General features: G+C 46.1%; 1 protein-coding gene across 1 annotated transcript in view; it reads left to right on the plus strand.

Moving 5' to 3' along the window:
• Positions 1–16,058, plus strand: part of LOC146865519 (low-density lipoprotein receptor class A domain-containing protein 1-like) — a 457,847-nt gene that overhangs the window by 370,835 nt on the left and 70,954 nt on the right. Inside the window, exon 4 of the mRNA XM_085632335.1 lies at positions 6,796–6,918. Within this exon, the coding sequence (XP_085488461.1) occupies positions 6,796–6,918 (123 nt within the window). The remainder of the gene's footprint in view (positions 1–6,795; positions 6,919–16,058) is intronic.

Below are 16,058 nucleotides of genomic sequence, written 5' to 3' on the forward strand. Positions count from 1 at the left end.
TGGAAGGTATTCACAAGTAATCTTGCTACGTGGCTAACTGGGGATGAGGTAATCAAAACGATTCCAAAGGGAAGATAGATTATGAAGTGTGCCATTGTTGCCAGTCGTGCTTTACTCAGAGTGTGTGCATGAAAAACAAAGTCATTTGGTGAAGTTTTTCTCCATAATACACCACCAAATGTTGTAGTTTTCATGGAAGATGTCTAGTCTGAACAGCTCGTAGTCTCAACATTAGGTGGTATATTGCAGCAATTGCTTCGATTCAACCCCCCCGCAGTGTGTAATTCAAAAACGGATGACTGTTTTTTTTCAAAACCAAACAGACTGAGTTTAATTTCTTCCTCCCCATTTTATACATCATCTTTTTTGTAAAAGTGAGCAAATTTCTCATCAAAACTCTTCTCTCCCCCCTCCCCCCATATACCCCTATTATGACAGACGGGGACGCTCGCTGCGTTCGATCGCAACATGCTGCTCATCCCAAACTTTTACGCCCCACCACTTTCAAATGTCACCAGCCGCCCCTGGATAATGTTGTTGTTCGCAGCTGTGGGATTGGAGAACTCCTTCACGATGGTGAAGAGTTCTTAGCCATTGTTGAGCTGGCTTTGAGTTTGAAAATTAGGTCCTTTTTATTTGCGTCTCGTAGTTGTTGGTGGTAGAGGTTGAGGGTGGCATTGTATGTTGATCTTGCAGTGGTGTTTTGGTCGAGTTTTAATTTTCTCTCAAGTTGTTTGCAGTGGTGCTTGGACTCCCTGAGGTAGTTTGTTTACCAGCTGAGTCGTTTGTTGTTTTTGTAGGTCTTATTTCTAGTGGGAGCAGTGGGGTTGGCTCAGTCAGCGAGTCATTTATTGAAGAGCTTGGTGTTGACATCGAATTTCCGGTGTGGTTGGGTAAGTGTTCCTGTAGGGCCTGCTCCAGTTTTCGTCGGATATTGTTCCCCAGTGTTTTGATGGTGCTTTGGGTTTTTCTGGGGGAGTGGCTTTATGGGCAGGTATCTTGAAATGTATGATTTTGTGGTCGGACGATGTGAGCTGAGTCATGTGGGTGGTGGGGATCTTGTTGTTGGAGGAGCAAATAGGGTTGAGGGTGTGGTCTGCTATGTGGGTTGGTACTTGGATGAGCTGGGTGAGTCCTAAGTTGCTGAGGCTGTCAAGGAGGGCCGTGGAGTTAGGGTCTGTGGTGTCTTCCAGGTGGAAATTGAGGTTCCCAAGGAGGATGTGGTTGCTTGATCTGATGGCGAGGGGAGCGATGAAATCTGAGATGTTGTTGCAGAATTCCACTCAGGGTGTGGGGGACAGTAGGCGAGTGTTCCCTTAAAGGTGGCGTTGTTTTCTGTTTGTATTGTGAAGTGGAGGTGTTCCATGAAGTTGTTGTCCGAGTCCATGCAGGTGGTGCATTCAATCGTGGTTCTTTTGGTGATCACAAGTCCTCCACCTGGTCTTAATATGGCTTCCTTGGCTGCTCAGTGTTAATATTATCACCTATTTTCCTGTCCGCCATTCCACTTTATGTTAAAGAGCAAAAAACGAGTGACCACATCCAACAAAAGGCTTATTTTCCCTCTGTGGGACTCAAAGCCCAGGCAATTCTCTGTCATGGCTGTTCTCTGCTGTCTGTACTGGCATGCCTTGCTCTTGCATTGAGAGTTGGTTTGCGCTTGCAGTGGACTGCCTGACTGACTGCCCACAGTTCCCAGGCTCTAGGTTAGGCAGAGCCCCTTGTAAATCTTTGAGTTCCGTACTCCTGTTCTCTCACTGAGAAAGGTTCTCCAGACGCCTCTTTTTGAGATGCCATGTCTTTCTCCAAGTTTCCATCTCCCCAGAGGCGTATGAAGACCTCTGGGATACCTGTGATCCACTTGGCCTTTGCACTACACATACAGAAACCCTAACCGTTTCAAGTTCTGCTCAACACAGAATCCATTGAAGTAAAGTCTAAAAAGAAAAAAACAGGCACAATGAGAAACACCCTGTCAGTCTAGCTCTCTCATAATGAAACCATATTATAAAATACATTGTAGAGATATTCTGGGCAACCCAAAACTTCTAGACACTACACTGTCATAACATGTTTGTAGACAACTTGGATGAGTACTTGATTCTACAGCACTATATAGAACGGTCAAATTACATGGTGCGGTGTTTTGATGGAGTTTCATACACAGACATCCGAAGAGCATATTTGAACCTGCACAGTACAACTCAGGCCTCTGTATACTGTATGGCTATTTTTCTTTGGTATATTGTATAATGGCCATTATATCTGTAGCACATTAATGATGCCATTAATTCAGCTGCCGCTCAATGTTTCAGGTGGCCAAAAGTTGACAGCTGTACAGACATTTTCCTGTAGGTTCCAAGGTTCAAGCTGGGTACAAACATAGCCTAACGGGAATGTACTTTCGTTTTTCGGCTGCAGTGGGATACTGCACGTGGGCATTGTTAAATATTGTATTGTGGGAGATACATTCATGAGGGTCCTAACAGGTATGTATCTAAAACAGACCATAATACGTTGCAAAAAGCACTTAAGGTCTGCCTTTCCTAAAGTACAACCCAAAAGGCTGTATCTAGAGATTGTTTTTGATAATTTATTAGCACCCAGATGCCATGTTCTTTCAAAAGTGTCTTGAGATTAAATGAAACCTTGATGTCATATCACATTTAAAATAAAATGTATACATAAATTAAGAAGTGTGTGCTTCAAAATGCATCACTGAAGTGCCCTCATACAAAATTCACATTCTTCTACCAAAAAGGTTTGACATTTTTGCTATATTCACTCATTCACAATATAGGATACTTTCTCTATGATATCAGTAAACTGACACCAATGGACAGAATCCCTACTCTATAACATCAGTAAGCTGACATCACAGTACAGAACCTCCACTCTATGACGTCAGTATGCTGGCTCCACTGGACAGAATCTCCTATCTATGACATCAGTAGCTGACACCACTGGACAGAACCTCCACTCTATGACGTCATGAGTGCTGACACGACGGGACTGAATTTCCAATTTATGACATCAGTAGCTGACACCACTGGACAGAATCACCACTCTATGACGTCAGTAGGCTAAAATCAATGGACAGAAGTCCCACCAGATGACATCAGTAGGCTCACACCACTGGACAGAAACTCCATTCTATGACGTTAGTAGGCTGACACTACAGGACAGAACTCCACTTTCACAGTTGTCCACTGCCACGACTTAATAGGACTTTGACTTTTAACGAAGTCCTAGGAACAATCGTATCAAAAGTGTGCACCATGAACGAAAAAATATTACACCACACACTTCTACCTTTAGCAATAATAATATTTCACTCAAATAAACACACATATCTTTACCAAGTACAAACAAGCATTTGCAATGCAATTGGTCTCGCAATTGCGAGATTTTGAGCTACTGGCATTGTAAAATACAAAGCCTTTTATTTGGGTTTTAAAAAACCTGCAATAATAAAAGACATTGTCATTTACAATACCAATTGGTCAAAGTTTCTAAAATGTAAGACCTATTGCATTGCAAATGCCTGTTGATTACAAGCGCCCCATGTTGCGCTTTCACTAGTGGCCACACCCCTTTCTTTAGACAAGCCATGTCTAAAAAAAGGTCCGCGGCCGCTATTAAACTGAAAGTGTGATATGGGGCGCCTTTACCCAAAAACTTATTTGTTTGTCAAGTAATACACAAATGCCTTTTTTTTTGTAAAAGCGCCCCGTGAAAGCACACATGGCGCGCTGAATGTTGAAGGAAAGCTTTTATTGCCTGCAGTAGGAGAAACCATTACAGAAAATAGTGCTTACAGAGTAAATAAGTCGTACTGTGTAACAACTGAAGTAAAAGGGTCAGTTCTCATGGGAGGCTACAAATGAAGACAAGGCGGTACTAAGAAGGGACTAACAAGCCTTTTGACGAATCAGAAGCCAGTATTTATGAAGGACAATGACACAAGCCAATGACAAATTCTCTGAGTAGATACACTTAATCCAGGCATACTAAGGCTCACGAGACCCACTACATGTTCTGCCCTCCTACTTACTCTCTGAGTAGAGACAAGTAAACCAGGCACGCTAAGACTCACGAGCCCCACTGGTGGTTCTGTCCTCTCACTCTCTGAGTAGACACTTAAACCAGCCACACTACAACTTACGAGCCCCACTGGTGGTTCTGGCCTCCCACACTTACTCTCTGAGTAGACACTTAAACCACCACACTATGACTCATGATCCCCACTGGTGGTTCTGGTGTCCCACACTTACTCTCTAAGTAGAGACACTTAAACCAGGCACTCTAGGACTCACAAGCCCCACTGGTGGTTCTGGCCTCCCACACTTACTTTCTGAGTAGACACTTAAACCAGGCACACTACGACTCACGAGCCCCACTGGTGGTTCTGGCTTCCCACTTACTTTCTGAGTAGGGACACTTAAACCAGGCACACTAGGACTCACGAACCCCACTGGTGGTTCTGGCCTCCCACTTCCTCTCTGAGTAGAGACACTAAAACCTGGCACACTGCGACTCACGAGCCAGTAGGGCAGTGACAGAGTCATCACATGGCTTTTACAAAGACAGGTGTCTCCGACAGGCTGGCATGGCATTAGCCATGGGTCAGGCCAGAGACAACAATCTTTGAAAGGCCAGTAGGGCAGTGGTAAAGTCAGTCACAATGCTTGCACAGAGACTGGTGTTACTGAAAGGTTGGGAGGGAGTCACGCGTCGGGCAAGCCCAGTGGCTTTGAAAGACCAGTTGGACTGGATAGAGTCAGTAACATGTGTGCAGGCATATTTCTTTCAAGGGCTGGGAAAGGGAAGGTCACAGGACAGGAAATAAATTGGCAGGTTTTAAGACAGGAAGGCTGGGCAGAGTCGGCTGCACAACACTCATAGCTTGGAAATGTTTTAAATATGTATTTTGATTTTATTTCGGTGTAGAAAACATACACAAATCACTTAATATAAAAACGCTGCAATGCTTTATTACACAGAAATCACTATTTAAGCATACAATAGTTATGATAATAATCAACAACTGACATGATTTAGTTCCCTCTGAACTGTAAACTCCATTGGTCACCACAACCAGATACAAACATGCATCTAACATCACATTGGCTCTCAATAACCTTTCAACCCTTACTACAACACTCAACTGCTGCAAACTAGACTTTTAACTGGAATGGGCTGTTTCCTGGCTCTTTTGGCCTGTGTGGAAAATAACCACTTCCTGAATGTTTACCAGTCACTCCCACCCCTCCACTGATCGTCACACCCTCCCCTATCCTACCACCCTCTGCAGGACCAGAACGAGTGGTAAGACCGGGTAGCCCAGAGTCCCTGCAGCCAGCCCCTCTCCGTCCAACCTGGATATTGGCGACTACTTCCGGGGTGCTTCTTACTATAAGGGAATACATTAAAAACACGGGTTATTCAATCAGCGTTTGTTACATAACGTCTACATGGTCACAGCCAGTTAGAAAGAAATATACAGAAGTGGTGGTGGGGGGTGAACATGAGCAACACAGACACATGGAGGAAGGGAGAGAAGAGGGAAACGAACCCGTGGGGGACAGGAGAGAGGGATGTGTGTGTGGGGGGAGAAACGGGGTTTGAGAGATGCACATGGCAGATACCCATGGAGGGGGTGGGGGGCAACGTGAGACAGGCGGGAGAGAGGGGGGAGTGATGCGAGTCGAGTCAGAGACAAGATGCAGTGTGAAAGGATGTGAGAAACAGACACACATGGATGGAGAAAGTAAGGACGAGACACAAGGAGAAACAGCAAGAGATGAGAGAGACAGTGTTGGAGAGAGACAGAGAGGGGCCCTGAGAGTACGAGAAAGACGCGACAGACAGAAAGACAGGAAGAGGGTGTGAGAGAGACGATAAAAAGATCGAGTTCTATAAGAAAGCAAAATGAGGTGCTGAGTCAGGAAAGGAAAAAGGCAAGGGAAAAAAGAGGGCGGGACACAGCGGTGAGTGTGCGGCAGCCTGGGCAGTCTGCGGGCATGAGGGCTGACCGTGTTAGGAGACTGCCTGAAGGTCCTCTGTTGCGCTGATGCCGTGCACGAGCAGAATCTCCAGTCAGGTTGGGCGGGGCCTAAAGGAGACAGGGTGGACACAAACCCCGCTTCTGAAGAACCTAGACAGAAAAGCAACAACTATAGGTCTCGCCAAGACGAACAGCGCATGCGCTGCAACGCAGGCGAGACCTAAAAACCAGCACAAATATATCATCATTGGCCTAGCCTCGCGTGATGTATAAAATGCTTAACTGTACTCCTTTTTAGCAACATATACGAGTTCTTATGTAGCATTTTAAAAATACATACTTTGCATTTTGTCGGAAGAAAATGGTTGTGATTAAATTAAAGGTTTGGTTAATTGGTAGTCTGCCAAGTTTCAACGGTTCTTTAAACTATATGATGTAATTGAAAATATTAAACTTCTGAGTCTGTTAAGCTTGGATGTTACTGTAATCCATTAAACAAACAAACAGGCACTGCAGTGTCTTTATCATATCTGTGCTAAGTTTGAGCTGGCAGCTTTTAATAGTGTTGCTTCCCAGATTAGGTTTTCATGTCATTGCTTCACTCTTAAAAAGCAATTGACTCACAACTCTTTGCTATTGTACTATTTGTGTGAACAGATTCTAAGTAAGTAGCAGTTTATTTAACGCTCTTCATTTTTAGAATGGGCACATAAACAACGTACGCAATGTTTACACTGAATGCAAGCTGAATGAGAGATAAGGACTGTCAATGCTCTGTTTTCTAATAGATGGCGAAAGCTGCACGTGCCGGAGAGGCTTCCTCATCACCTCCATAGCGCTTCTGGTTCTGTTGGCTGTGGCCGCTGTCGTCACCGTAGGAATCATCTTTGGGGTGCCGGCAAAACAAGCAGGTAGGCCGAGACTGCTGCCAGGCATTTGGAGGTGTCTCTAACGCCTGTGATTGTAGGATACAGCTATCGAACAGATGAAGCGCTAACAAGAATATAGGGCAGACATAGGCCTCTGACACAGCAGACTGCAGTCACATCTTCAATTATGCTCATACTTGATCCAGCAACCCTCCATCAAAAGGAGAACCCTTGACTTATCAGAGTTTGTCCATATTTCAGCTGTTTTTGACATTTCCGAATCATAAATACATCTCTCCATGCAGCTTCTCTTCTCCATTTCCTCTCACCACTTAAAAAACTATGATAAAAAACTATGCAAATATTCCTTTCACATACAGGTATTTTCATACTTAAGCTATCGGCATCCCTGCCCCCATTTTAGTATGGCGATATTGGGCAGTCTACTTTTAGCATAGGAGACAGCAGTAGAAAGTATCAAAGGCTTTGGAGTAGGGGCGGCTGGTGTACACGGGCGAGATGGGTGTCGCCCTGCCACCCTGAGGGATTAAAAAAATGTGAGATCAGACACCGATCAGCTAGCAATAAAGTTTGCTGGCTGCTCGGTGAACAAACATATGCAAATCCGATTTTTTTAGGGGGGTGGGGGAGGATGGCCCTTGGCTCTGCTGCACATGCTTTCGGCTGGGCGAAGATTTCTACGACCTGAAGCCAGAAAGCAAAGCAGTGACAACACACAAGTGGGCAGGATCTGTGTATCACTGCCAGAATAGCTTTTCATTTGGGCGTTATTTGTATAGCCCAGGGAGGAGTCAGAAGCTCCCCATTAATTCCAATGGCAGGGGGCAGGGCAGTCCATCTTACAGAATGACACGGGGTGTGGCAGAAACCTGTGCCTCTTCCACGAGACCCAGCAGCAACAGTTGCTTATTGGTGTGCTGGAGCCTGGGGGAAGAGTTGTCCAAATCCAGCATTTTCGAGTTCAACTTGTGCGTGCTTCTCATGCTGTGTCTGCACTCTGCAGTCCTGCAGTCACGGGGAGCCCAGGCAGTCCGGCTCGAGAACGTTCCATGGTAGGGGATAACTGTTAGGTAAGCGTACTAGGGGCACTATTGTATCAGTGTTAAATATGTTCAAGGAGACTCCCTGGGGGGCCCAACAGTGAGCAAGATCTTTATTTAGGAAGGAAGTCTGCTCCGTCTGTTGTATAAAGTATAATTTTTTGGTTGTTTTACTGGTTCCTGTTAAAACTGGCTTCAGTTTTACTGAGTTCTGTTGCACCAAATTAAACGACACGTACATAAAAAACATCCACATAACTAACTGCGTCATTCGCAAGGCCCCAAACAAATTGTCCCGATGGTTCATGCCCACCTTTGCTCCCGGCAAAGTGTGCCGTGGCACAAACTGGAACAGTGCGCCTTATCTTTAACACAGCCCCTGGTGTGATAGTCTAATTAGGTTAATGGAAGGAAAACAAGACTACAACTCACAGAATGCGTTAGATGATCACATGAAAATTCAGAACTAGAAACACTGTCCACAATGACATGGAAGGAAGTGCTCACCCTATGCAAAAGACATAGGGGGATATGTACAATGAAGTGGCGGAGTGTGTCGTTAGCCTCCTGGGCTTAACGACACGCTCCGCCACTTCGGAAACACAAGGCTGCACCTTATTTACAAGAATGTGGTGCAGCCTTGTGTTTCCCCCTGCGACGGCGCTATGTTTAACAACTTAGCACCAACGCAGGCACCCTTGCACCAGAGTGCAAGGGTGTCTGCATGCAGGGGAGGATTGATTATGTGTAGGAAGGTGTCCTTTCCTGCACATAAACAATCCTAAAATGTCATTTTGTAACTCATGTGTGCTGCTTCATGCAGCACACATGAAAGTTACAAAATGGCATTTTTTTAAAAGGTTTGTTTATGTACAAGAAGGGACACCTTCCTGTACATAAACAAACCATGGTATTTTGCTTTTTCCATGTGTGCTGCACAAGGCAGCACACATGGAAAAAGCAAAAACGAGTAGAAATAATGCATTTCTCCTTTCACGCTAAGTGTACAAGGCAGCGTTAAGCCATGTTAAGTGGCTTAACGCTGCCTTGTACGCAAGGCAAGGCCCCTATCGCCACGGGAACGTCACAAAAAGTGATATTCCCGTGGCGATAGGGGCTTGTACATATGCCCCGTAGTCCCCAATGTATAAAGGCGGAAATTTGCAATTCAGTATTTGCAGATTTTAACAAATCACAAATACTGAATTGCAAATCCTGTAGATTTTCATCTAAAAATAGTGATTTGTTAGAAATCGCTATTCTAAATTATCGATTAGCTAATAGCGAATAATTAAAGTTTGCTAAACAGTGAATGTCTCACCGGCTGCTCCTGGTGACCTCACAACTAGGAAGTGAACCACACCTTCCACAGTATTTGTCAGAGGATGGCTCAGGAGACAGATACAGAGGGGGAATGTAAATGGCCAGTCAGGAGCCTGAAAGAGAGGAGAGAGAAAGAAAAGGAAGACTTACTGAAATAAAACTGGAGATCCCGGTTGAAGAGTGTGTGGCCAACAATGACTGCCATGAAGCTTCACATATGGCAAAGCATCCAAAAGGACACAAATCCCATCAGCGTTACCACTCACAGTACAGATGAAATTCGCAAAAGCTGGTATGTTATGTACTCCAGGATGAAGGGAAAGGTTTCTGCAGGAGCCAGGAAGCAAATGAAAATGAATAGGGCTCATCTACTCAGCCATGGCCCAACCTTCTGCAGGAGGTGATTGACACAACCTTTGTGGCTGAGGCAGTCACCAGAGTAAGTAACATCGAAAACTCTGCAGCACCACCAGCAGGTCAGTGTCAGCACTATGAAAGCCGATCATACATGTGTATATTTGGCTCACAACGCATGCTTCGGGGATGACTCTGCATTCATGACTAGCACCTGACATGTACAGGCTCCACAACACTCCATCCCAACAACCTGTAAGGCCGGTGAAGTGCATTGAGAACACAACAATGCTTACGAAATCAGGAAATGGAGTTTCGACACGATATGGCCTACAACCATCCATGCATTCAAGGAATGAACGAAACACCAGTAACGTCCAGGTCCCACCTATTAAACAACTCAACAATCTACTTCCATCTAACTGTAACACATTTCTTATTCTACCAATGATATCCCATTTCAGTCTGAAGAAACCGTAATACGAGAAGACAAGCTACGTGAGTTGCATCGCAGCACCTTATGATGAAGGAAACCAACCACTGCAGCTAAACACAAACCTCTCAAACCAGCAGCACAGTGCTCCAAGATAACTGCAGGCACACACTGCAGCAACGATGGCCCCAAGCACAGCTGTGTCAAGGTATCTCGCAATCTTCCATGGACTCAGAATGCAGGGCAAAGATCCTCCTACAAGAAGAGCACATGTCCTTTGGGAGGCTGGGCAGGGTGGTATACCTCCAAAAGGTCAATTCCTGACATTTGGGAAATCTGTGTTAAAAGTGCATCAACAACAACTGTTAGCTGCACAGGCACCAGGGAGTAAGGTTGATGCACTGTTATCAGCAACCATGTCAACAAGCATGGACATCTGTATGGTGCTTTCATTTATCAAAGCACATGCTTGCCAGAATTAAAGGATATGGGAGACAGGTGAAGAAAGTGTCCACAGCTGCCAGGGTCTTTTCTCACCATACAATAAACGTCCAGGGTCAGGTAGCACATTGCAGCCATGACTTTGCTAAAGACTTGGGTCGGGTAACAAATGGCCTGGAAGTGCTGCAGACTCTTAAAATGCATGCTGGGGAAGTGGGTACACCTGCACAGGAGAGTGATTATGCATCCAGCACAAGAAGCATGTCAGTGTGTGAGGTCAATATAAGTTGGCAGTTGAGAGGCGGCAGGGGCTAGTACAGGATCAGGCACAGAAAGGGTCACTGCCAGCACAGGAAACCAAAAACAGTAATGATACAACTGTTAAGGACACAGAAGATTTTTTCTGTGTAACTTCTGATTAGAATAACACTGCGGACATTCTAAATGTTATTGCTTTTGTTTTTCTAATTGAACATCTGTGAATAAAAAGAAGTTTATTTAGTAAATGCAAACACAGTACATGTGCCTTCATTTACTCCAGTATTTTGCTGTTGTATTACCTTAGAAATTGACCATTATTTCTCTGATCTCACTGAGTGTGAACCCATAGCCAGCACTCAAGAGTCGCTTTAAAACTTCATTTGCTTTTTCAAAGAGTGCAACTGAAGGCTGGAGGTAACATTGCTTCTAGGAGTTCATTGTACATTCATATTTTCGAATGTATGCACGCATGCAGTTAAGGTGGGCATACAAATCCGCTGCAAATACATTCACCTTGCTGTTAAGATAAGCTACTCAGCTGAAACCTTCATCTTGTAAGAAAGTAGCTGCAGATAAAAACATGTTTGCCCTTTGATACTCACATACTCTGTACTTTGTTCTTTAATCAATCCCTTAGGATCTTGTTCTGTCTAAACCACAGATAACACATTGAAGATCCTCTGCTCTCTGATCAGTTGTTGGAGTTAGACAAGGGGCTGCCATCGATCTTCTAAGTGGATGGGGATTGGGTTTGATTGTTGTCGCTTTCTCAGAAGATGTGGATTCTTGTTGCAATTCACTGGTTTCTGCTATTTTTGACAATTTTTTTCCAGGCTTTTTTCCATTGTATATGACTTGTAGCACTTGTTGTTACAATGATAACATATTTGATCCTCTCCATCCATCAGTTTAAATCTTTTGTGAACTTCATCTTGCCGTATTTCTGCAACATCTTAAACTCTCTTCTGTCCTGCCGCAGTTGATGTTAGCATTTCTTTTGGATTAGTTTGGGATATGATACATTTTTCTTGTTGAAGGAGTCCTCAGATTTTGTAGTTAGCACCACTCTCACAAGAGGTAAAGATCCTCCTCTACCACCTGCTTCACTCATGTTTATGAATTTGAATCAACTGGAAACCTGAAACAAAAACAATATTAAAATTAATTTCCAATATAATGGCTAAAATATCATTATTGAGCCGCCATTTTGGAAAATGGCAGAAGGGTTGCTCTGAGTAGTTATTTTCTGTCTCTATAAGACTACTTGACCCCCAAAACCTATGTTTTGACACCAAAATGAAGTATGTAGGTATCATAGTTTCTGAAATATTACATCATCACTTCAACACATCCGCCATTTTTAAAAATGTCGTCAAGAAACATTCAGCCGGAGGAGGAGCCAAGATGGCGACCGGGACAGCTGCGTAGGCTCCCGGCTCCGTGAACCTCCGCACCCCGCACAGATATCCTGCATGAGATCCTTAGCCTGCGCTATCTGCCCGTGTTGGTGAACGAGAGCGGCAACCGATAGTGTGACCCCGAAGTTTCTGGCAGCGGTACCGCCGGAGAAATGTCCGTCTGAAGTTTGCGGCCTGTGCAACCCTGGAACCGGGACCTCGAGTGGACACCATGGCCGGGCGGCAGTTCAACAACAGCGGCCATTGGTGACTGGGTGGAGTCGGACTACCGGAGCGGTGCGAATATCGGCCTACATTTCGCCGTGGTCGCTCCTACCACTAAGCGTGGCGGAACGAGTGCATGCCCGAGGTGGCAACTCCAAGACTCTCCGGTGATTGCCTCAGCCTTCGCTGGTGAGCTGCCCGGACGCCGCCCGTAACTCGCCCCGATTCCTGCGGGCTGCTCCCGGATTTTTGCGGGCGCTGGTCCGTGGTGGGGCTGACTGTGGCCCGTGACCACACACCGGACACATTATTTGCCTGCCCCCGGAACCCTGTTTCCAGTGACATGGAACCCGAGGCGCTCGTGCCTGAGTCCCGGTCCCAAACTGGGTTGGACCTACCCAGCGGCCATTTTGGAAGGACGAGGTCCACCATCCTGTGCACTGGGTCGCAGCAAGCTTGGGAGGGTGCGACTCTGAGGAGCGTAGCGGAGCGAGCGCCGGGAGCTGTATTGGGGTACGGTGACCTTTTCGAAGCTCTCGGTGCCCTTCATTCCACCTTGGTCCACGGCGCCTGGGTGTTGGGGAATAAGCTCGATGGAGTGATAACAGCGTCGGAGCAGTTGCGGCCTGCCTGTCCCCAGGTGCGCTGGGACTTCCTGCGCTGCACGCGGGAGGACAGTGTCGTGGCCGCCCCTGTGAATAGTGCACAACTGGACACTCCGGACAGTATGCTAACGTGCGCTCAGCTGGCTGTGGACCTGGACTGTTCCGGAGGTTTTGGACCTGAGTGGGGGGTGGTGGCCTTGTCCTGTGCCCGGCTTCCGGCGACTCAGGCAATATCCAAGCAACGGTCGCCTGCTCTGGCTTTTTCGCCTTCCTGGACCTGGTGTGCAGTGTAAATCCTGGGGCAGCACTGGGAAAGACGACCCTTCATAGAGCTGACTGTGTCGATCTTCAGAGCCTTCTACCCTACCTGGGTGTGTCGCTTCCTGACCTTTATTGGACGCTCCTCTTCCTTGTAACATTGGACTTGGCACTGGGTCGATGGGTATGCATGGGTAGATTTGCAAAGAGTGGCCAAGGATAAGGATGATCCTTCAGACGTGGTCATCTAATAGGCGGGCGGGCTCGGGGGTTGCGTGCTCTCACGGCAGAACTGTTAGTGTACTAAGTGCGTAATGCTCCTTACTTTTCTTTGACAGGGTCGATCCTGTGTTGTTTATGGTATGCTTTGCGGGAAAATATATGGTGCGGGAGGCAGAAGCCGGGGGCATGTTTTGCAGGCCCTCCTCCAGTTTATTAATACTCTCTCTACCCCCCCGTCCGGTGGGGGTTCTTTTCCTACTCCTTTTTCTCTGTTTCTTCTATATTTCGGGTCTGACTCCGGGGCGACAGGCACACTGCTGGGGGGGGGGGGCCGTACTCATCTGCAGAGGTGCAGGGTGGGGGGTTGGGGGAGGGGATTCTTTAGTCTTTAACCCCTTTTTTTCCATGGCCTCCTTTTCTTCTTTTATTCTTCTTTGTCTTTTTCTGGGATCAGCATGGTAGAACTCCTTAGTTGATAATCGCTGCTGTTTCCTGTGTGCCATAATTTCCGTGGTGTTTCTTGGGTCTTAGGGCAGGGGGTTGCGGGCGCAAGTGGCCGTGATATTCCTCCACATCCTGAACTTCCTGTTTCAGCGCCATTGCTTAGATAGACTGCTGTTTATTGTTTACGTTCATCATTCTGCCTGCCATTTTTCGCTGCTGGGAAACTGTTTGGCACCTGATCCTTCCATCCTCCTCTATTATAAAATGTAAACCTTTATTATCCTGGTCTCCTACTTGGGCCGTTCAGAGACTGAGAGTATGTTAGCGTGGAGATTCTGCTCCCCGAGGTGCTGACTGTGATAAAATTGCTTTCTGTTATTCTGACTGTTTAGCGGCCGGCCCCGGGGGTTGTAGGCCCATACGTGTAATTGATTGAAATATCAATAAAGGTTTTCCAAAAAAAAAAAAAAACATTCAGCCAAGATTAGCAATGTCTACCCAAGCTAAATTACTTCTCTTATGATACAAAAACACAAATCAAAAATGAAAATCTCTGGACAACTATTTTTTATGGAGGTATTTCAAGGGACCAATACTAAGTGTACCAAAGAGTGATTGTAACTGCCTGCATTGTAAAATCTACAATCTGGATCTCTCTCATGTTGTCTGTCTGTCACTTTTAGCATTCATCACATCTTCAACTTTTAAAGAATGGAGTGCGTAGTGCACAGGAAGCCATGAAGTTTATTTGTGATCTTCACGCAACGACAAATACATGGTTTTTAAATTCTTTGCTCACTTTTTAGAACTGTCATAATGATATCATGGCAGATTTTATATCTCTCTGTACTGATATTGACATTGTAAAAAGAGACTTAGTACTATAATATTTTTGCCGTAATTAACTTAATATGTTTTGTTGACATTTGTGGGATGTTTTTATCAAATCTTAATAAACAAAATCTACAATCTATTCTCCCTCAGCGGCTCCACTCCCACTGTCACAGACAACCCCAACACCGCCGCCCGCACCCTACACAGATAGATCACTGACTACGCCAACACCATTGCCCCCTTCAGGAAATCCTCCAACCCACACGCCAAGAAAGCCAGCTGGTTCTCCACCAAACTCTGGAAATTTAGATGAACCAGAAGACGCCTCGACAAGCTATGGAGGAACTCCAAAACCCCAGCAGACCTCAACAACTAGAAAGCAGCCACCACCGCCCACCATAAACTCATCAGACACTCAAGGAAGAAAGCACTCCAGAACAGAATCTCTACCCACGCACACAACAGCAAAGAACTCTTCTGCATCAGCAAAGAGTTCACCCAACCAACAGTGAGACTACCAACATCCCACCCTCCCAAGATCTCTGCCACAGACTCAGCACCTTCTGCCATCACAAAATCAAGACCATCTATGACTACTTCGACGACAACAACCTCGACAAGAAACCCACACCCACCGCTCCCTGCACCTCACAGTCGACACTGGACAGCTCGACCGCCCTCGGCATCGAAGACGCCCTAAAGACTATGAAGACCACCCACTCCGGGGCCCCCATGGACTCCTGACCCTATCACATCTACCACAGAGTCGCAGACATCATCGCCCCGAGCTGCAAAGAATCAACAACTGCTCCTGCGAGACCACCTCCCTCCCCGATGAATGGAAACACGCCGAGATCAACCCGCTCCTGAAAAATCCATCAGTGGACCCCAACGACCTCAAGAACTTCAGACCTATCTCTTTATTTCCGTACCCGGCTAAAGTCATTGAAAGAGCTGTCAACAGCCAACTCGCCTCCTTCATTGATGAAAACAACATGCTTGATTCCGCCCAATCAGGCTTCAGGAAGAACCACAGAAACCGCTCCGCAGCCTTCGACACAGTCCCACCCTAGCCTACAGACTCCACAATGCAGGACTCCGAACAAAGCCCTCGACTGGATCCGCTTATTCCTCTCTGGCAGAACGCAGTGAATCAGACTCCCTCCCTTCCTCTCGGATCCCCTACCAAACACCTGCAGAGTCCCCCAAGGAGCCTTTTACACAGACTCACCCTAGCCCGCAGACTCCACAATGCAGGAATTCAGAACAAAGCCCTCGACTGGATCCGCTCATTCCTCACTGGCAGAACACAGCGAGTCAGACT

Source organism: Triturus cristatus, chromosome 2_1, assembly GCF_964204655.1.
Source record: "Triturus cristatus chromosome 2_1, aTriCri1.1, whole genome shotgun sequence".
In the NCBI taxonomy this organism is placed as follows: domain Eukaryota; kingdom Metazoa; phylum Chordata; class Amphibia; order Caudata; family Salamandridae; genus Triturus; species Triturus cristatus.